This window comes from Puma concolor, chromosome A3 (genome assembly GCF_028749965.1).
Source record: "Puma concolor isolate L17-30 chromosome A3, mPumCon1.1.hap2, whole genome shotgun sequence".
Lineage (NCBI taxonomy): Eukaryota > Metazoa > Chordata > Mammalia > Carnivora > Felidae > Puma > Puma concolor.
In genome coordinates, this window is record NC_141669.1 from 30,324,593 (window position 1) to 30,347,100 (window position 22,508).

Here is a 22,508-nt window from a genome sequence, read left to right on the forward strand (position 1 = left end):
CTCAGGTGAAATAAAGAATAAAACCAGAAACTGAGGGAATTGGATACCAGTAGACCTTCACCAAAGAGAAATATTAACTGTTCTTAGAGTAAAAGAAAAGTGTTCCAGATGGACAGTCAGATGCGCAGGGGAGAACAGAATAAAGCAAAATGAATCATGTAAAATGGATAACCTAACTGAATGTTGAGTGTATAAAACATTATCTTGTAGGAGATAAATGTCGACACAAAATATATAGTAATAGTAACATATATATACAGTAGGAATTTTTTAAGTATAGTTAAAAGTGTTCTAAAGGTCTGTGCATTAAAATTTTGATAAGGATATGTGTGGTAATCTGTAGGGTAACAATAGAAAGAGTAATGAAAGACTGCATAATCTCCAAATAATGGAGTGGGGGTGACTTATAAAAAAGAATCCCAATATAGCTAAAAATAGGAGAAAAAAGAACACAGAACAGGTAGTACAAATAAACAGTGGGCTTAAATCCAAATATATCAGTAATTACTTTAAAAAGAAATGGACTCAGTGGTCCAATTAAAAACGTTGTCAGGGGCACCTGGGTGGCTCAGCTGGTTAAGCATCCGACGTCTGCTCAGATCATGATCTTGTGACTCAGGAGTTCCAGCCCCTTATGGGGCGAGCGTGAGCCCCGCTTCTTTCTTTCTTTCTCTCTCTCTCTCTCTCTCTCTCTCTCCCCCTCGCTCTCTGCCCCTCATGGGATTCTGTCTCTCTCTCTCTCTGCCCCTCGCTCATTTGCGCCCTCTCAAAAATAAGTACATACATACATAAAAATTAAATAAAATTAAAAAAATAAAAAGGTTGTCAAATATTAGATGAAAAAACAAAAGTCAACTAAATTGTGTTTTTATACACAACAGATGTAGAATATAAGAATACAAAGCTACTGGAAACAAATATTTTTTAAAAACCTGTATCATATATGCAGAGAATGGGGAACCAAGAGCCCATTTAGATGAGGTTATTGTAGTAGTTCCAGGTGAAGAAAACAATGGAGTAGGATGAAAAGTAAAAAACAGCTAACGATTTTAGGTATTTTTGGAGGAAGAACCCAAAAGACTTACTAATGGACTTAGCAAAGAGTGAGAATTTTGATTTGTAGGAAGAGGAGTGAGTGGTGAGGTTCCTCTTTGGAGCACATCCTTCTCACATCCATGGTTTGCTTAAGCATCCATCTTTACAGCCCCCATGTGGTAGGAGCTATACTGTGTTCTCCAACAAAGATAATGAGGTATCAAAGTGAGACCATTTTCATCAAGACAAGACAGGTTGTAAATACTTTATAAAACAAGCAACTGTTTTTCTGACAATTTAAATGTAGTTATAAAACAACTGTGTTTGGGATTAAGTAAACGCATGCATGTGTAAAGGTATGACGATTTCAGTTTTGGTCTAAATCACTGATGGGTCGGCCTTAACATCTTCAAGACACCCTGTAGACATCCCTGCCTAACAATAACTAAAATCTCCTGTAGACCAAGTATTCACTGATAATGTACTGGAGAAGAAACTCAAATGTTGCCATTAGGGAGGCATGAATTTCAAGTGATCTCTGGTGCCTTAAAACATAAAACCCAAACTTGGTAACAGAAAGGGAATTCTTTCCCTTAATCTAAAACCAATAAACAAGATATAAAAACTTACGGATTTAGGCAAAGACCATAATTTTAATCTCTACACAATGTGAAAAATACTGTATTTTCAAAGTTTGCAATTAAAACAGAACCAAATTCTATACCTGTAAAGAAATTTTACCACTGTTATCTTTTTCTATTAGGTTAACTTTTTATTTTTAAGAAATGAAAAAACAACAAAAATAAAACTATGACTCACATCATAAGTTAGTGAATCTGCTTCATTGGCCACTGTAAGTCCAGCCAATTCTCCAAGTCCCAGTTCACTTTCAAGGGCTTCATCTGCTCCCATGATGAAGGACTTCCCAGAAGAAGGAGGAAAGGTCAATGCTTCCACTGAAGGGGGAAGACAGAAGACACATAAAAAAACTTCTAAAGTGTAAACAGTCTCTTAAGGGCATGTCTATATTTGATTATTTTTAAATGCATTCAAACACAGTAAAATTCAGTGAGCAGAAAATCCTCAAGAACTGGTTGCTTTTTCCGTATCTTAACCATAGGCAAAGGTATCTCATTTGAAAAGTACAACACGAGGGGCCTGTGGGTGGCTTAGTTGGTTAAGCATCTGACTTTGGTTCAGATCATGATCTTGCTGTTTGTGGGTTCGGGCCCCGCATTGGGCTCTCCGCAGCCCCTCTAGATCCCACATTGGATCCTCTGGCTCCCTCTCTCCTCTCTCTCAAAAATAAATAAACATTAAAAAAAAGAAAGAGAAAAAAGAAAAGTACAACAGGAAACAAATCCAATAGACCATTGTCCCTTCTTTTTCACTATACAAAAAAATAATACGACTAAAGCAAAGTAGGCTTTCCTCGTTTGCTATTTCATGTTAATTACTCAAATTACTTCTATCAAATATTAAACATAAGTAACAAGTGATCTGAACACTCCTGGTCTCATTCAAAATAAAATTGCTTAATTCTATAACTCGGAAGAATACAGAAAATTTCAAACGAAAATGGTTATTACAACTGGGTGGGTGGCTCAGTTAAGCGTCTGACTCTTGATTTCAGCTCAGGTCATGATCTCACAGTTCGTGAATTTGAGCCCCACATTAGGCTCCATGCTGACAGCACAGAGTCTGCTTGGGATTCTCTCTCTCCCTTTCTCTCTGCCTCTCCCCTGCTCATGGTGCATTCTCTCTCTCTCTCTCTCAAAATAAATCAACATTAAAAAAAAAAAAGAAAGAAGTAAAATAGTTACAACTATAAAATATGCCTATATGAGGCAAACTTAATGTTGGTGTTAGAACTCAGGACTGCGTCTGGAGAGAAGGGGAGAAGCAGTAACTTGAAGCCCAAGCAGCCCTTCAAGACCCTGGTAATGTTCGGATTCTGACCGAGGGAGTGGTAACACAGCTGGGTTCACTTTGTGATAATTCACTGACCTGCTCCCTTACCACTTCTACAGTTTTCCACAGGTATAGTTCAGTTAAAAATGTCTGCTTCAAAGACATTTTCTTTTCACTATAAGTGGATTTTTATTTCAAAGACTTTTTTTAACGACGTGTCCGTTTGAACAGTTTCATTAACCGTGAGCTGACGCCATATCTTCTTTGTAATAGATGACACTGAACATACCAATCCAATTCCTCCAATCACCATCATAGAAGAATCAGTTAAAAGCAAAATGCCAAAGTAAAACAGGAGTTTTACCTAATTTGGTCAATAGTAAATTGTTGATTTTTATAAATGCAATTATGCTGGCAAACTGTCAAAGATAGTCTTTGAGTAGTTTTCTAGAGGTGGTTACTTTACTAATAACAAACATTTATAAGTTGATAAGACGAATTTAACAGTTTAAACTCCGGCTGCTAAAAAATGTTTTGTTTCCTTAAGAAAAACAAGTCAATATATTAATTAGCATATGTAGAAAACTGGATTTAAAGGTGTTTTTCAGCTTTAAATTATGTAAGTTTAGATTCAATCATAAGTATTTGTTGAAGAAATGAAAGAATAGTTATGTCTTAAAAATAGTAGACATAAGAGTTATGTCTTAAAACCCTTGTAAGAACAAAGGAGAACATAAATTAAGACCTTATGCAATTAAAACCACCATGCAATAAAGCAGCAATAATAAAAATGGGTTTTACCCAAACATACCACATATCCTCTGAGGGGTTCGAGCAGCTCTCACATTAACTACTGCAGGGTGGAGACTGTTTAGGTTAGAATAGCAATTTTCATGCCAAATTTCAATCAAATGACTCACAGGAGACTATGAGACTGGGTCTTCAGCCAGGTGTTTTGTTTGTTTTCATTTCTACTGTATCCAGACAACTTTGTTCAGGTGTGAAATAAAAAGGACTCTTAAAAACAAGACTAAGATTCATGGGATTTGAGCATACACTCTGTTTGGGCTAATTTAAACAATGCTCTAAAAATGGCCATGTAAAACCTTGAAACAAAGGCAGAGCTCCTTCCAGCACACTCCCTGGCTAAGCCAGCAGACCCGAGGGCCAGAGGGAGTGACCATGGGCAGAACTCTAAGACTCCTTACAACTTGAGACAATAGGCCACATTTCTTCAGCTTTTACAAAATTATTTAACTGTGCCTCTTTACTATTTACAGTTAAATAATTAAAACAAAACCATTAAAACAAAAATAAAGTGATAAACATTTATAGCACACACAGGCTATGGACACTTTTTCTGAAACTAAACTGGAGACCAAGAGGCATCATTCATGGGCAATTAAATACACCGTGTATTTCTTACATACTTCTTATATTTTTGAAAACCTTTCACTGAGGAAGAAAGCTTATAGGACCCATGTTAGAGATAGTAAGTTGGATATTCAATGCTTCAGTTTTAAGGTTCTTCAATATTTTTTCCCATGAAGGGCACTTTCTGTGGCTTATGTAATGCTTCTATACATTTGTCATTTAGTATATAGTACTTATTCTGTCTCTGTTATTAGAATTCTGCAAGATGAAATCTCTGATAAAACTCTTTAGGAGTTACTAGAACAAAAGAAAAATGAACTTCTTATCTAGACTTGATCTTAGAATAACAAACTGATTAAAATTCTCACATGGATAGTGTCAAGTGAATGTATCTCCTAGAGGACAACAAACACACCTAATGAGGCCCATGACTTCACATCTTTAATTCAAAAGACGTCTCTATATCAAAGAAATTGTGTATTTAGAGTATAAAGGTGTAATGTACAAGTCTTCGTTACTTAATGTATGAGTAATAAATTCCAGGTATACTATGTATAAAATTAACTCTAATAAATAACTAACCATGTGATGGTCAAAAGTTTCATTTAAAAAGTACTCCGACCATGAAAATCTGTCCATCAAGGTTCTATCAGTTTATGTCTCTCTAAAATGTAACTGGATTTAAAACCCAAGAAAGAAAAACACTTATGATTTTTCTGTGGCTTTTTCTCTGTTTTATTCAATAAATAGTAATTTGAAGAAGCATATTCACTGCAAACAATTACAGTATTTAAATTCAGGCAATTTTAAAAAATAAATATTGAAAAATATTTATTAATCATTAAGGTTCCTTTTACATCATACTGGATTTTCAGCTAATGTAAATACATACTTTAAAATCAATTTCTAGGGGTGCCTGGGTGGCTCAGTCAGTTAAGCACCTGACTCTTGATTTCGGGTCAGGTCATGATCTCATGGTTCGTGGGTTCAAGCCCCCACATCATGCTTTGTGTTGACAGCATGCAGAGCCTGCTTGGAATTCTCTCTGCCCCTCCCCCCACTTGCACATACACTTTCTCTCTCTCTCTTTCTCTCTCAAAATAATAAACATTAAAAAAAAGTTTAGATCAATTTCTACATATAAGCATTTTATCTATTTATAAATAGATAAGTCAGAACTTATGTCTAGAAAACAGGCAGAATTGTATTTAAATATCGTAAGACGGTACTGTAAAAAACTGGGAACCTAAATATCCAAAAGGGATATGGTGAAGTATCAAGTCTAAAATATAATGTGTAATCTCAAAATTATAATGATGAAAGTTGTTTTGGGACTTTATGTTACATAAATAAAACAAGATAGAATTACTCTATGTGGTGACTGTAACTTTGTTAAAAAAAAATACACACAGTTAGACAAGGACTGAAAGGGAACCTAAAGAAACACAGTTGCAAGTGTGAGTAGACTTTCAGGTGTCCTTCCCCCCCCCCCGCCCCCCGTTTTCACTTATCAATGACAAACTTTAAAGAAAACATCTGAAAATATTTATGTGAATCTCGAAGTAAACATTTACTACCTATCATATGGACTTAATTTTCTTCTTGTTGCAGTAGGGTGAATAAAACAGCCTATACATATCAAATACACGGCTTCTAGGGAGGTGGACTAGAATCTGGAGTTGGACTTGCTGTTTATGCACCCTTTTCAAGTCTAACAGATTGAAGGGGGAATCAAACCCCGTGAATGTAAGAAAGCCTACATTTGGGGAACACCATGTCGATCAAACATACGTAAAATAAAGTTATTTTCTTAGGAAAGTCCTTTCTAATAACTGAATTTAGATATGCATATGTGTGTGTGTGTGTGTGTGTGTGTGTATGCGCGCACTCGGGAGTGTCATATACTTACCTTCGTCTGCCCTATTTATTTCGTGTTCTGGAAGCCTGGAGCTGGTGGGTCTGGAAGGTGAACCCACAGATGGCTGTAACGAGGGAAGTTCATCAACATCTCTCAAGTTAGCAAGCATATCTTGTAGTTTTGACCTATTGGGCCCTAGCCCAGAAATAGGGAGGAAGAGAACAAAAAAGAATGGAATTATCCAACTGTATCAAAATGGTGCCATAAACCTTATTCACATTTGCTTACATTCACCTTTAAAACTACCCTACTATATTAAAAAGTAATTACTTTCCAAGTTTTCAAATTATTTTAAAAGTTTATTTCTTGAGAAGAATTATGTTTTACATATATTTTTAAAATTAAGCTAATGGAATAATATCGCTATTTCAATAAAAAATCATGTTCATATGCAATTTGGACCATTAAAAATAATAGCATTCTTTTAATCCTTATATATTGCTCTAAATGACGACAGATACCAGGGATTGTGAAGCTACTGTGTACTGAGTTAAACGGCAACATTCCTTTTTGTCCATTTATGTGAAGTTGCATTCACTGCCTTACATCCTGAAGCTATGGTACCCGAGGTGAAGTCTCATACCCTACTGATTACTTACCTGAACTTTGATTCTTCATTCTCCCACATCCCTGTTTTGACTGTTTTATATAGGATAGAGGCTGAAACAGATCTTCGGTAGTTTTTCCTGTTACAAGTTTAATTAAGAATGGGAAAATCTTACCCATAGTCCATTATGGTTTTTTTTCCTATACCAGCAAAGAATACAACTATTTTTAAGCAATTTTAACTACTACCTAGAAATATATTTCAAGACCGTATGATTGGAGTACACGATTTGACTGGAAATATTTCTACTGGCCCATATCAATAGGAATCAAATTTTTCCAACAGTAAACGTTCAATTAAAAAGATATTTGTGGGGGTTTGTAAATTTCTGCTTCATACCAGGTCAAAGTTTTGCTTCAGTTCTGTTTTTACCATGTCTTCACTTGTTCCCAGATCACCATTTTATGAAAACAGTGTGAACTGATGATGATAAACAAAATGTGTGGAGCCTCACCCTGCAGTCCCTCTACCCTAAGATATTAAAATTTCTCCCCCTGTAGTCATTTTTCTTTGTCATACAAAAAAACTATGTGCTATATACCTGCATGCTGATCATAATCTCCAGATTCAGGAAAGCCAATAGCTTCCATTAGTAGGAATACGGTTCCAGTCAAATGGTGCCATTTTAGATCGTAAGTGCTAAATGCCAACTATAGCAATGTCTTGATATTTGACAAGAACTGAATAACCAGTATAATAGTAGGTGGATTCTACGTAAATCCTGGATACCCTTCCAAATGAGAGATTTTTTACATTTCAAAACATTATTGTAGCATAATGACTTAAAGAAATATCAACTTATGTCAACCTGAAAATTAAAATATTCTCCTTTCTCATTTATGACATTTGCATTAAAATTTCAGTGTAACTGGTTTTGCCATGGCTCTGAAAAGCCCTAGTAAATCATGTCTCATTACTGTTCAAGATCACATTTATTATCCATACATTTGGATAAAAAGTACAAAATGCTCTTAATGTTTTAATATTAATATTTCTCATTATAATTTAATTTATATTGAGAACGCATCAAATAATAGTTCTTAGTTATGTAATCGTTACAAGTATAACATCAAAAATAGCCACTGACTTTTTAATCCATTCAAGTTAAATACTTGTAACTCCTAGCATATTTTAAATAAAGATTTGAATTGTTTATCAATAACAACTATGCTTTTTCCAACTTTTAAATACATGTTTCACTAAACTGGATTTTAATCCCACTTTACACTACTTTAATATCCCAAAGGATACAATTCCTTTTGCCATAAAAGGGAGACCCATGTGCATATGGTCAACGGGAGTGGAAGCACAGGAGGTAGTTTAGCTTTGCTGTCCTAAAAAGGTGTTTTAGATGGTTTTCAGGGATGCTTGAAAGCTTCTTCAAGGTTTCTACTTTACATACTTAATTAGATCTACTGCTAAACCTAATAATTTGCATAATTATATATATATATGTTTATATATGGTTCACAGGGCTAGCAATTTCATTTTAGCTTCCAGTTTTTATATGGCAGACATCTTATTAAAAAGAAAAAAGCTAATTGGCAATATTATTATAAATGAAATTGACCAAAATTCTTAAATTAGAAAATAAATACTTTTAAAAGTTGTGTATTTGACTCTCTGCCCTGTATAGCATATAGTAGTGAGAGCAAATGAACTGTGTGTTATGAACACACAGAATATTCAGGGGTAGAAATTAACTTTCTGTCTCCAAGGTCTAAAATTATATGCAGTAATTTTGGTGGATTGCCAGAGGGTCAAACTAGATGAGATTTAAAACTGTCAACAGTGAAAAATCATTGTGGTAATTAAGCACATATACTTTAAAAATGAAATTATCACTATGTTTTGAATATATAGTTCCATATTCTCACAAGGCTCTAGATTTATTATTGGGATATATTATGATTCCATAATCAGAAGCATGGTTGTTTTTATTTTTTTAAGGTCACAATCAAATAACTAACCACTTAATTTCAACCCCTGAGAGCAGATGAAAACGAAAGAGACCAGGAGCAGAAAAGAAAAAGAGTAAGTGGTTTTAGGAAAACATTGGGGAAAAAAATTGGGGGATATAAAAAAAGGAAAGATTTATGGTTTACAGATACAATGTTTTCCACTTACTCTTCACCCCCTTTTTCCCCTTTCTCTCCTTTTTGTATTGTTCCTTGAGTTTGGTAATTACTCCCTGGTCCACATTCCAGGCTTCAGGCATGAGACACTGGTCTTCCTTTTCTAAATAGAGTAAAACAAATGAAATAGCCTTTTTAAATTAAATATTGAACACTATAAGTCAATTCACTGTTGTGTCACTGAATGACAACAACCATTTTCTTCAATGTAACACTAATTTTAAAGTTATTGCTTATAAGTCATACAAAATGTAATATCTAAGAAACGACAATTCAATTTCCTAGGTAATAATATTAAATTTCTCTTGAAAGAAACAGAAAAAAACACTAGAAGATTTGAGTGACTTTTATTAAATTAAGCCCCACAACTCTATAATGAGAAGCCCTCATTTTCATTCCATTTTCTGAATTCAGTTATGACTGACTCACAAAAAAAAACACTTATTAATTTATGTAATGAGAGAAGATTATTATTAAGAGATTATACAAAACAGTCTTCAATGATCTTTTCATTTCTTTTTTTTTTTTTTTTTTTTTTTTTTTTTTAAATTTTTTTCAACGTTTTTTATTTATTTTTGTGACAGAGAGAGACAGAGCATGAACGGGGGAGGGGCAGAGAGAGAGGGAGACACAGAATCGGAAACAGGCTCCAGGCTCCGAGCCATCAGCCCAGAGCCTGACGCGGGGCTCGAACTCCCGGACCGCGAGATCGTGACCTGGTTGAAGTCGGACGCTTAACCGACTGCGCCACCCAGGCGCCCCAATGATCTTTTCATTTCAAAAATTTTATATTTTTGGCATGTGTTCATCAACTAATCATTTTTTTTTACAGGCCTTATAAACAGCACTTTGTAAACTTATCAATCAACCTTCATTCAAAATTTAAAGCAATTTAAGTGATTTGTTAGCCTATAAGTTCTTAAACAGGAAACTGAGCTAGCAGATAAGAAATTCAATCATTAATTTTCACTATTTCAAGAGAAGAAAATTTAAGGAGTAAATATGTTACATATTTTATACTTAGTATAAATTTATATACTATATAACCTTATGTGTTAGCTCAGAACTCTTGCTTGAACTCAAGACTCATATCCAACTGCCCACTCTACATTTCCATGAGAAATTCTAAAAGATATCTCCAACTAAACATATAAAATCAAATTCCCCCCTTTTCCAAACCCAATGTTTCATCCTGCCATTTGCTCAGACCAAAAAACTCCCTTTCTTTCACACCTCACATCAAATATTTCAGGAAATACTGTTTTTTCTACCTTCCAAACACATCTAGAATCTGACTACTTAGCACATACACTACTTTTCTAATCACTCTGTCTCTTGCTAGAATTACTACAATAATTGCCCCCTTTCCCCTAACATCAAGATTATTACCAACAATGGCTACTATAGGTAGTCTTTCTCTTTACAGCAGCCAGAATGATGCTTTAAAAGTCAGACCATGTCACCCTTCTGCTCAAATTCCCCTGTAGTTCCCCATCTCACCAGTGGTCTATGGCCCTACACGATTTGATCATTTGTTACCATATTCCCCTTAGAATCACTCTGCTTCAGCCATTCTGGTGTCCCAGAATCCTCAAGCATATGAGGGCTACTGCTATCCTGGGGCATTTGCTGTAGCTTTTTTTTTTCCCTGAATATTCCTCCCCTAGATATCTTACTGTCAACCCATCAATCCACTTCAAGTCTTTTGTCCAGATGTTACCCCTCAATGGGGCCTACCCCATTACAATTTTAAATTGTAATCTGTCTCCTCCAGGCCACCCTGAGCCCAGCACTCCCTATCTCCTTTACTCTGTTCTACTTTTTCTATTTCCCACAACATTTATCACCTTCTGACATGCTCTATCATTTATGTTTATTGCTTACTGGCTATATTCCCTTAGCAGACTATATGGACCACAAGGGTAAGGATCTTCACCAAATGACTTGGCACATAGAAGGCACTTTATCAATATTTGTTAGATGACTGGAATAAATCTAAATGAATCAGAACAAACAGGAATCTATTTTTAAGAAGTTTAAATTTCAATCTACAGTTTCAAAAACTTTATTGGGCCTCTGAATATACTAAACACAATAAATTTTAAAACTCTCAACATTTTTATAGCTCTAACTATAATCTATCAATAATAAAAATACTCTATTTTTCCAGAAAGATCTAACAATTTAAAATGTTAATATTTCGGGGCGCCTGGGTGGCTCAGTCGGTTGGGCATCCGACTTCGGCTTAGGTCATGATCTCACGGTTCGTGGGTTTGAGCCCCGCATCAGGCTCTGTGCTGACAACTCAGAGCCTGGAGCCTGTTTCACATTCTGTGTCTCCCTCTCTATCTGCCCCCCCCCACTCCAGCTCTGTCTCCCTCTGTCTCAAAAAAAATTTTTTTTAAATGTTAATATTTCATCAATCATCTTAGTAATAAATTAAACTGGGTAGCTTTTGGATCCTAGAGTGTCTTCCATTTTTTTTTAATTAAAAGTTAAACCTTATTGTTATCTTCACTAGACTCACAACAATAGTAATGGAAGGTCACAGAAGATGTGTGGTGAAATCTGTTACTTGCCAGAAACTAACAAGATTCTTTTTTTTTTTTTAATATATGAAATTTATTGTCAAATTGGTTTCCATACAATTGGTTTCTATGCCTTGTACAAACTGATGAAATCTGCCTAGAATGAGTAACTACAATTTTTTAAATCTGTACTTCTTTTTGCACAGAAGATGCCAGAGAGGAGTCTCTAAAACCCTCTATTACATTCTCATACTCAATTTCTACAAAATCTAGATTTACAAGTTCTACTATCTAGGCAGAAAACACAGAACAGTCTGTATACGGATTCAAATTATTTTCATGGATATTGCTTATATTTAAAAAAAAATAAGATAACCAATACAACTTTCTTTAAACAGACACACACATGCACACACACACACGCACACACACAGATATATACACCGGATAAAAGGTGACAATAGTAAAAAGTTCATAGGATGTTCAACATTTCAACATTATGAGAAATTTACAGTGTTCTTCAAGATGTTGCCCTGCTGGTAAAATACTGGTTTCTTTTACTTAACGTCTCTGGTGGGATCCATATGCTTCCTTACCCCATTCTGTTCCATCGCCTGCACTTCTAGACTCACTGTCTCCTTCCTCTGATGTAACCAAGAAGTCAAACTCCTTTAGGGCTTCTTTTGTATCTCGATCTTCACTGCTATCAGGCAATGCTTTTTTCCTAACAATCTAACGAAAAAACATGCTAAATTAAAATTTTAGGATATATTATGGAATTTCTTTATTTTTTTTAACGTTTATTTATTTTTGAGACAGAGAGAAACAGAGCATGAACGGGGGAGGGTCAGAGAGAGGGAGACACACAATCTGAAACAGGCTCCAGGCTCTGAGCTGTCAGCACAGAGCCCGACGCGGGGCTTGAACTCACTGACCGCGAGATCATGACCTGAGCCGAAGTCAGCCACTTAACCGACTGAGCCACTGAGGTGCCCCTGGAATTAATTTAAATAAAGAAAAACAGTATCCCTTTCAAATCGAATGAGAAAACCCAACTATTGGTTTCTTCAGAAAGTAGATCTTTGTTATGTTAAATAGCTGTAATACCTAACCAAATCAATGGAAAACGGGTCATTTTGAAAAGATACACATTACACATTTTAAAGTAACCATTTAAACTTTGTTCAATGATGGCTTGTTTTAAATAAACGAATGAAATCAGATATTGAAAACATTGTTATAGTCGATGAAAAATGTCCCTGACATACTACAGTACTAGGAGAACCACAACCATCTCTTACATTTCTTGGATGCAGCCTGTATAACGTGTAGACATTCTATTCTAACCAAAATGAGAAACATTTCACACAACAGTGCAAAGGTTTTACAGAATATAACCATGATAAAGGTTAGCTCTACTACATCATTCCCTTAAAAATCTAAAATCCCAAAATGCATGCCTTAAGACTTAGAAAGTATTCGGTTAGAGGGGGAAAAAAGGTTCCCATTACTATTTCTACTGTTCCAACCTGGCATCAGTTTTCTCCAATAACTCTCTACATATTTAAACTTTTTCTAAAACCTTGATCTTTCAGAGTGTGACTTAACTTAGATTTACTAGAAAATCTGGCAAGGGCTGTTATGTCTCATTCTATCTATTTAGGAATGTCTCTGGAATCACAAATCCAGTTGAAGGATTAAAATTTAGGCTTAAGGCATGCAGCGGTAATTTTTGAGATCTATATGCCAATACTCGTTATGAATCATTTTCTTTTTAGTCACCCGCACCACTAAGAGCCCAAAGAAATTAGGATGACTGGTTTGCAGTTTCTTTTGCTACAATGGACTCAGTATCTCAACTTCTCCAGACCTCAGCTTCTTCATTTCATGCAAAATGGAAATAGCATGAGCTGATCAAACTGTATCAGTGGGTTACTGTGAGTGGTTTAAAATTTTAAGGGTTCAACAGACTCATCAATAGGACAGACTAGAGTCTAGAAACAGACTCTAAGAGATAACAAATACCTGACTTGTATTACCCTGTTCTCCTGCTCATTCCTGGTATCAGTTACCAATCATAGTGCTTTTCATCTAAGATCAGATACAGTCTCAAAAATCCTTCTCAGTGCAGCACTCCAGGAAGCCACTATCAGAAGAAGAAAGCTGGTGCAATGAATGAAACCTTATCTGCCTTAACTGTCCTGGTGCGTGCGTGTGTGTGTGTGTGTGTGTGTGTGTGTGTGTGTGTAAACTGAATAGGAGAAATCAAGGATTCTTTAATGCTGCTAGAATAACTGGTTTAACTATTCAGAATATTTCCCTAAAATCAAGACATACTTTTATGTTTACAGCATATTCCAATCTCCCATCTATGAATCTATTAAACAAACAAAAAAAGCAAGACCAGTTTGACATACTGTGGTATAGAAAACCCATGCTGAAGGTGAATTCTTTTGTAACCACATGCCAATAATTTGTTCTAATTTTCCCTGGGCGGCCAGACCAAGGTCAAAAAGTATCTCTCAAGAGTTATGCCAAGAGAAGATGCTAACCTTCATTGCTCCACAAACACACTGCCTAATCCCTCTTCTTTTACCCTAGAGGCTTGATCCCTCTCTTTCCTTGACCCTGATGGGACACCAGATATAAATTAGATAGGCCATCACCAACATCTTGTAGATAGAGAATTCTTGTTCTCGATGCTTAACAAAAAGGGCAGAGAAAATACAGACTTCCATTGAAAGTCTGAACGTATTTTCAACATTCTTATTACTAAATATGGTATTAAGTCACAAAATTAACTCCTAATCTGGTCTAGGTTTCATCTCCTCCACATAACCTTATGAATGAAAATATGGCAACCTGCAGATCACTGTCTATCAAGTCTCCACAACCTAAATAAATTAAAACTCCTGTCGGTTTTTTTTTGTTGTTCTTACTTTTTTTTTTTAATGTTTATTTATTTTTGAGAGGGAGAGAAACAGAGTGTTAGCGGGGGAGGGGCAGAGAGAGAGGGAGACACAGAATCAGAAGCAGGCTTCAGGCTCTGCACTGTTAACACAGAGCCCGACGAGGGGCTCAAACTCACAAACTGCTAGATCATGACCTGAGCCGAAGTCGGATGCTCAACCAAGTGAGCCACCCAGGCACCCCAAAACTCCTGTGTTTTTAATGGTTAGGCATAGAAGAAAAGTATGGTTACCAACAAAGAGTAGGATTAGTAAATGGGAAGGGGTGGGGTTTGTTGTAATAAGCACATATTACTTTTCCTTACATCTAAGGTTCCACTCCACTCTTACCTTCAGTGAGTTTACAAATCAGCTTAAGAAATTAAGGCAGATACAAAAAAGTTAGGAGTTGTACAGGGTGCCACAAAGATTAGAAAAAGGGATAGAAGGTCCCTTTTCAAATCATTAGAAGAAATATAACATAAATAGGGACAAGACTGTGACTAACACAACAGTTAATGATTCTTAATCCCATTACTTTTCTTCCTAAGTATCTGAATGTGGAGACTAAATCTTGCTGGTGAAGTTACCCTTCAAAATTTTAAAGATAATCACTTTATATATACATGTATAATTTCAAGATCATTATTACACATAACTAATGGTACTATGATAAGAATGAAGACCATGATGGTAAACAAAAAATAAGATGAAGAGGTTGATCTTGAGGAAGAAGAAGGAAAGAGGAGGAAATGATCCAAAATGTAACTCAAAGAACAATCAAACTGTAATAGAGGGTAAAGAGCAAGATAAGAGAACACAGTTTTTTGAAGATACCACAATACTATTTTATAGCCTACACACAAATAAAAGTTACTAATGGCTTTGTTCCTATATTTTCGTAGTTGAATCTATTAAACGATTTTGATTAAAGAAATAACAGTTTAAAAACCTGTTTGTTCACGAAACATTTTAATAGAATAATTTTCAGCCATTCTCTATATAGCTTCATGATACGTTTTCTAAGTCATGCTTATTCATTGCTACATAGAGTTAGACTTTGAAAGTCCTTTTGGTATGTGGCTATTAACCTGCAGCCATGAAAATGAGTGTACAGTATCCTAAAAATTAGCAAAGCTTTACAAAGAAATTATTTGTTCAGAGATATTTTTTCCTGAAAAGCTAAAAGGATTTTTGAATCCAGTGCTTAAGTGGGGTTAAGTATTTTATATTAGCTGTGCCTTCACTGCTTGGTCACAGAATTGCTACAATCTGCACTAACTGGAAGATAGGAGATCTTTATGAATTTGATTACTTAAAAATTCTTGAAACCAGTTTATGGTTACGAATTTCTAGGAAGACCATACTTAATACTTAGAATAATCAACTTACAGATTTTCTTAATATTTAAATCAATATAATGGCTAACAAATAATGTAAAGCATCATAATCAGCGATCATTTACCACTGAGTTACGAATAAGGTATTTTGATGGGAAAATATGATCTCAATGCAATCAACCCATAAAAATCACAAGGCAGTAGAAAATTTCCAAATGACTAGGACAGAGAAAAGGGATCATACAAGTTTAGGCATTTTCTTTTCATATAGGAAATTAAAACACATGCTATTACTACGTATTTGCATACGAAAAATTGGGGGTGACTACTTGAAGTTCAAATAATGCCCATGACAAGCCTGTACCAGCAGAATGCTACTGAACAGTGGCTCAGGGAAATAAGAATCTGGAAGTAATAATTTGAGAGTCTCTGATGGAAGCAAAGAGCATCAAGAACAGAGGAGTTACACCCAGAAAGCGTATACATCATTTTCATATACAACATCTCATTTATTCCTCACAAAATCCTCTGAGGATAAGATGGGTATTATGACCTCTGTTTTACAAAGTATAAAACTAAGCCTGAAGGATAAGAAGCACAGGTAACTAGTAACAGAAATGGAACTTAACCCCAAGGCTTTCAATTCTAGGTCCAGTCAGCTTCCCTACCTTGCTTTCTACCTTACTCTTCTTAAATACACATGGAAGAGGAAATGTAAACATTTTTCTAAACAAAGCATGACCTCATCTATTACTTAAAAGAGGAGAAGGATGGGAAGAAGAAGAGAGAGAAGAGAGGAGGAGGAGGAAAAAGAAGGGAGGAAAAAGGAAGAGAGGGAAAATAACAAGAGGGGCTGAAGGTGACAGAACAGAGAAGGGAAGAGAAGGGAGAAGAAGCAAGAGACACTTCTTATTCCAGGAAACTACCATGGGAAAGTCAATAAATTTATGAAGATCTAAACAAAACTGCAGAATAACTTTAAATCTGTTTGAAGAAATCTAATGGAAGAGTTCTGAGAGTCTATAACATTTGTCTACCAAAGCAACCCAGGCAAAAGTCACAAAAACCTCATCAATTAGAGGTGATGCCAGTCGCCATCAGGCACCATAATGGGTCTGTCAGTTCTATTGTCTTATAGCACCAATAACGCTGCATTGGTATAACACACACATTTTTACCACATTCACCAGCTCTGCAGAAATACTGAAATGTTTAATGAGCTAACCAGTCAAAGAGTAAGGACCTTTCAAGATTTTTTTTTTTATATTTTAAGTAATCTCTCCACCCAACATGGGGCTCAAACTCACAACCCTGAGATCAAGAGTCACATGTACTACTAACTGAGCCAGCCAGGTGCCCCAAAGAGTGAGGACCTTTAAGAGAAAGCTGCCATCCTAAAAATATTCTTGAATTTTAACTCAATACTAAAACCTCTTAGATTAAATGTCCCCAAATTCACACACACAAAAAAAGTTAAGAGTTTAGGTTGAAGAACACAGATTATTTTTAAAGTACACATAATGATCCCTAAAAATATTAATATCTGAGTAACCAACTCACCGTTGAAGTATCAATGATGCTTTTTTCTCTTCCATCAATGTCATCATCTTCATCTTCATCACTGAAATCTGCAGCTGCACTTTCAAGGAATTTGAAATTATCCAGCACGGAGGCAGAATCTGTTAACTCGGATTTTCTGGTTTAAAACATGTGCGTCTTGCTCAGTTCATTTTTTAAACTTAACATAAGAATTAATCCATGATATGCTGCATTAACTTGTCTATATTATAACTATGACCCCTCAAATCATGTTATGAACGACACTGATTCTTATCCATTACATTTCCATGGATTTTAATTGGAAAAGCACTATAGGAAGTGGTTACTCTTAAAGTACTTTACAATCATAACTATTCAGACTAATGGCCCCTCCTGATTCAGTATTCTTTTGATCCTTAAGTCAAACTTAATGTATTTCTTTTTAAAAATATTTTCTTTTTAAACATTTAAAAATATTTTCTATTTTTCTCTGTTCTTTTACCCTCTGCAACTCTTCCTCCAACAATATAAACTTCTATAACTAAAAAAATAACTAGTAGGTCAATTTTCTCTGATGCAATCTTACATTTCTGCTGAACAGCTAAGGAGCTGAAAAAAGTAAATGTGCACATGAAATAACTTATTAGTCAAACTAATATTACTACAAAACTTGATCGTGTTAATGAATAAACCATTCATTTTCAAAATGACTGACTTTTCAAACATATACAATTTTAATTTAGTCCCTCAAAATAAATCTAGTAATTTCCTAATAGCCAGAATAGAATGATTTCTCTCCAGTTCATTAGGAAATGTTTTAGATAAAAGGCATTTTCTTAAAAAAAAAAAAAAAAAAATTAACCACAACTATGGACAAAATTTTCAAAACAGATACATCTCAAATTTCAAATCTGTTGAGAGCTATGTTTTTGGTTTTTTTCCACCCTATTCTCTATCCCTACATAAATCAGACAGATTCAGAATAATACCCTTTTCAGTTTCAAAACACAGGTCAAGGACAAAACACAAGACAATTAGAGTGGTCTTTTCTGAACATCTTTACAATGACTTACAATAACCCTTTAGGTAAAACTATAATCAGGAATAAGGCCTGCATTGTTTGTATCTACACAAAGAAACAATCTAATCTTACATTTATAAAAACAAGTTAATGTAGTCTTAGTTATTACTGAATACATTTAAGAAGGCTCCAATGACATTTGTTTAGAGAACTTATAAAAGTCCTATTTTTGAGCCTTTACCCATATCCCATAATTTTAACGTTCCAACTAACAGAAACGATGTTCCTACTAGAAAATTGTATAGAGTTCAATTTAAACCATTCTTATGGCTTTAACATGCATTAAAATGAAGTAACATAATATTTAGACTTTCATAGAATCTTTGGCTTTTTATTTAAGAATCATGCCAACATTTTGTTCAATAAAGAATCTCCTTATTTAACTGTTCATGTTCATTTTAAACAAAATTACATGTAATTGTATGACATATGATCCAAAATGCAACACAAAATATTTCAAATAGCTATTGAATTTCTCACACTGATTCTATCAATTAAAAACATAAACTTAAAATAGATAATTTTCAAAAGAAAGAGGGGTTACAGTATTATTAAATACACAAACATGGTTAAAAGATTTACTTCTAAAAAATTTGAGGAATTTATAGGAGTTCTAGGTCACCAGGAATGAAATTTCATTTTTACAGATTTGAACTGAATTTTGAAAGATGATCTTTTGTGAAGTTCTAACAGTAAGTGACTGAGCTTCAAGATATTAAAATCTGTATTAAATCTATAAATTTCAAGCAAATAAAAATATCTTAAACAAAAAATATTATAATAATCACAAATAACTCTAATCCCTATAGGTTATCTTCTACCAAATGAAATTTCCATTTTTTAATTAAACTTTATAAAAAAATTATTCCTGTAACAGTATCTAAAATTGCAAGTATCACAAGTGTCACCCATAAACCAAAATTATTTAGTAACCCAGACAAAATACTCACCCAATCATTGCTGTCTCTTTAACTTCAGCCTCTGTGCCATTTATAACTGAGTCCTGATTTCTGTCATCTTCCCTGTCCGTGACGTCACTTGAAAAGCCCAAGAGAGCTCGTACTCGTTTAGATTTCACATCTAGAATAGTATCCGTGTAACCCACCTCCTGTAGATACCTGTGTGCGAAGAGGATCCTTACAATCCAGTCATTTTGGAATCAGTATTCTATAACTTAACATGTAAATAAAAGTATTTCTTTAAATCCATTGCCTGCAGAAGACTTAACAGTACAGTACTATGCTGGTAAGACTGGCTAATAAATAATCTTCCAGCTGCCAGATGGAGATGTCTCTTGCAGTACCAGCCTCTACGGTCACTGAAAAAAATCAAAGAACTATACAATACACTATTCATTACATTTATCATAAGAAGAAGCTGTTCCTTAATATACCTAATAGCACATTCTTTCTTCTAGGCAGGATTGGAGCAAACTCACTCTCAGATCCTTAATAAATTACTATTTTATAACAGTAATTATTATAACCAGTACTCTTTTTACATTTCTGCTATGAAGTGTTTTTGGATCAACTGTCTGAGAGCTAGAGAGAATATTTCTAGCATATCTGCTTTCCTCCAAGACATACAAGAAGAGTACATCCCAAAGAGTCATTTCTACAGAAAGGAAGGTTTTATCCTAAGCCAACTCTAAAGTAAAAATAGCCCACAATTCAATTGTGGATGTGGGATGCGTGTGTGCACGTGGGTGTATGTGATACTGAGAGCCAGCGGCACAGAAAAAATAGGTTTGTACTGAGAGCTAGACCTGGTTCTAAAGCCCATTTCTGCCACTTTCTTCCTGTGTAACTTTAATTCTCCTGAACTTCAGCTTTCTTCCCTCCTAAGAGTGACACATCTAATACATTGGGTGGCATACAGAAGGCATTCGTTATCCTTTAACAGCAAAGATCGATCAAAAAAGACCAAAAACGGTAGCAGCAAAAACATGAAAAAGGCAAACGTCATGCCAAAATACTGTCATTAACCAATGTGACAGACAAATATTAGGCATGAACCTATAAGTAAGCATCAAGTCTATGAAATGAAAGAGAAAACAAAGGTGGACAAGATAATTAGTTTCAGGTCAGTTTATTTCAAGATCAGGTATTAAAAGATTACAGCTTAAAGAGATATTTCACAAAGATGTGTGACTGAAATGGAGTAAGTGTATCTTACCAAATCAAGACACTCATTTTTCAATACTATCCAATATTTATAGAAAGGTTTTGATGAGGGGCACTCAGGTGGCTCAGTAGGTTAAGCGTCTGACTCTCGGTGTCAGTTCAGGCAATGATCTCACGGTTAGTGAGATCGAGCCCCCCATCAGGCTCCATGTTGGCGGCACAGAGCCTGCTTGGAATTCTGTCTCTCCCTCCCTTTCTGCTCTTTTCCTGTATGTGCACGTGCATACTCTTGCTCTCTCTTTTAAAATAAAATAAACTAGGGGCGCCTGGGTGGCGCAGTCGGTTAAGCGTCCAACTTCAGCCAGGTCACGATCTCGCGGTCCGTGGGTTCCAGCCCCACGTCAGGCTCTGGGCTGATGGCTCAGAGCCTGGAGCCTGTTTCCGATTCTGTGTCTCCCTCTCTCTCTGCCCCTCCCCCGTTCATGCTCTGTCTCTCTCTGTCCCAAAAATAAATAAACGTTGAAAAAAATAAATAAATAAAATAAAATAAAATAAAATAAAATAAAATAAACTTAAAAAAAAAGGTTTTGATTAAAATCTGAATAAATGTTTAACTTTCCTGAATTTAATTAGTTGTTCTTACAAACCAATACAAAGGTGTTATATTTTTCTGTTTTTAACATTTGATACATACCTAACTTTGTCAACAAAATCACATTACAAGTAACTGTTTTAAAAACTGCTCTTTCCATAGGTAAGTTGGCTTTACTAAAGAAAACCTCTTTATTCATTGATAGAATGTCACCTTTTCCTTGAGGGGGCAGATTGTGAATCTTTTAAAAGTTTTTGAAAATTCTCTCTCAGATTGCTCACTGTGATAACCACTTCTCATTTAAAAAATCATCATTTTAAGAACACTCATTTATAAAAAGAAAAATTCATAATCATATTTAAGACCAAAGTGAGGGCACCAGTGAAAACCACTTATTAAATATTAGTGAATTCTCATTTTCTTTAACTTTGAATAGATAACAAATACATAAAAGGACACATTTTAATATTCTCTCTGCCATTAGTCAAAAGGAATGGCTGGCACAAATCCACTCTGGAAACCATAGATGTAGACTATTCACAGGAAACCCCAAAATCCAAAACAGGTAGTAAATTTCATTTTACTCAAGCACAAATTAGAATACCAATTTCAAATGTGATATGCAAGAACCAGGCAGTGAGCTGGTAAAGTGGGTTATAGCCCACCACCTGACATCTGAACCTCATTCCAGCTTTGTTTCCTCTTTATAGTCTCAAAACACATTTTATAGGAGAAAGTACATGTTAGTGCAATATCTGCAAATTGGGAAAATTAAAGAAGTTCTTCAATTTATTTAAAATAGAAAATTTTAAAAACATAACCCAAAATTTTACATCTTAATATTGATTAGACTTCTATTAGGACACACGTATATTCATGTACAAAAGATGCAAAAATAACTTTAGGAATACAGAATTCTTTAAAATGTAAACATAAGCATATATTAAAATTTAGAAGCTTAAAATTAATCTCTGAGGGATGCCTGGGTGGCTCACTCGGTTAAGCATCCAACTCGATTTTGGCTTAGGTCATGATCTCACGGTTTGCGGAATTAAGCCCCAGGTCAGGCTCTGCTCCCAGTGTGGAGCCTGCTTGGGATTCTCCCTCTCTCTCTGCCCCTCCCCAACCCCCCTCAAAATAAATAAATAAACACTTATTAGATATACTCTTTGATAAAGCTAAAATTATAAAATAAAAGAATTTATTCTTCGTAATTCTTGTTAATATTTAATAAAAAATGAATTCTACCACAGGGGGAAAATGTGTAATATGAAAAAGGAACAGTAATTCAATTAAGTTTTTTCATACCAGCAGTCTAACAATAAAAGAGATAATATTATTGTACTGAGTTGCAAATGCAAAAAAAATATATATGTA

At 34.9% G+C, this 22,508-nt stretch overlaps 1 protein-coding gene across 4 annotated transcripts in view; it reads right to left on the bottom strand.

Moving 5' to 3' along the window:
- Positions 1-22,508, bottom strand: part of STRN (striatin) — a 95,118-nt gene that overhangs the window by 24,044 nt on the left and 48,566 nt on the right. For 3 of the 4 annotated variants that reach the window (XR_015248984.1, XM_086700362.1, XM_086700364.1), the window contains 7 exons: positions 19,367-19,534; positions 17,357-17,492; positions 12,105-12,240; positions 8,973-9,083; positions 6,838-6,924; positions 6,230-6,373; positions 1,855-1,991 (listed from right to left, as the gene is read on the bottom strand). Coding sequence is in view for 3 of the 4 variants with exons in the window: in XM_086700362.1 (XP_086556488.1) it covers positions 1,855-1,991; positions 6,230-6,373; positions 6,838-6,924; positions 8,973-9,083; positions 12,105-12,240; positions 17,357-17,492; positions 19,367-19,534 (919 nt within the window). In the remaining variant the exon portion in view is untranslated. The remainder of the gene's footprint in view (positions 1-1,854; positions 1,992-6,229; positions 6,374-6,837; positions 6,925-8,972; positions 9,084-12,104; positions 12,241-17,356; positions 17,493-19,366; positions 19,535-22,508) is intronic. The other variant, XM_086700363.1, reaches the window with a different exon arrangement.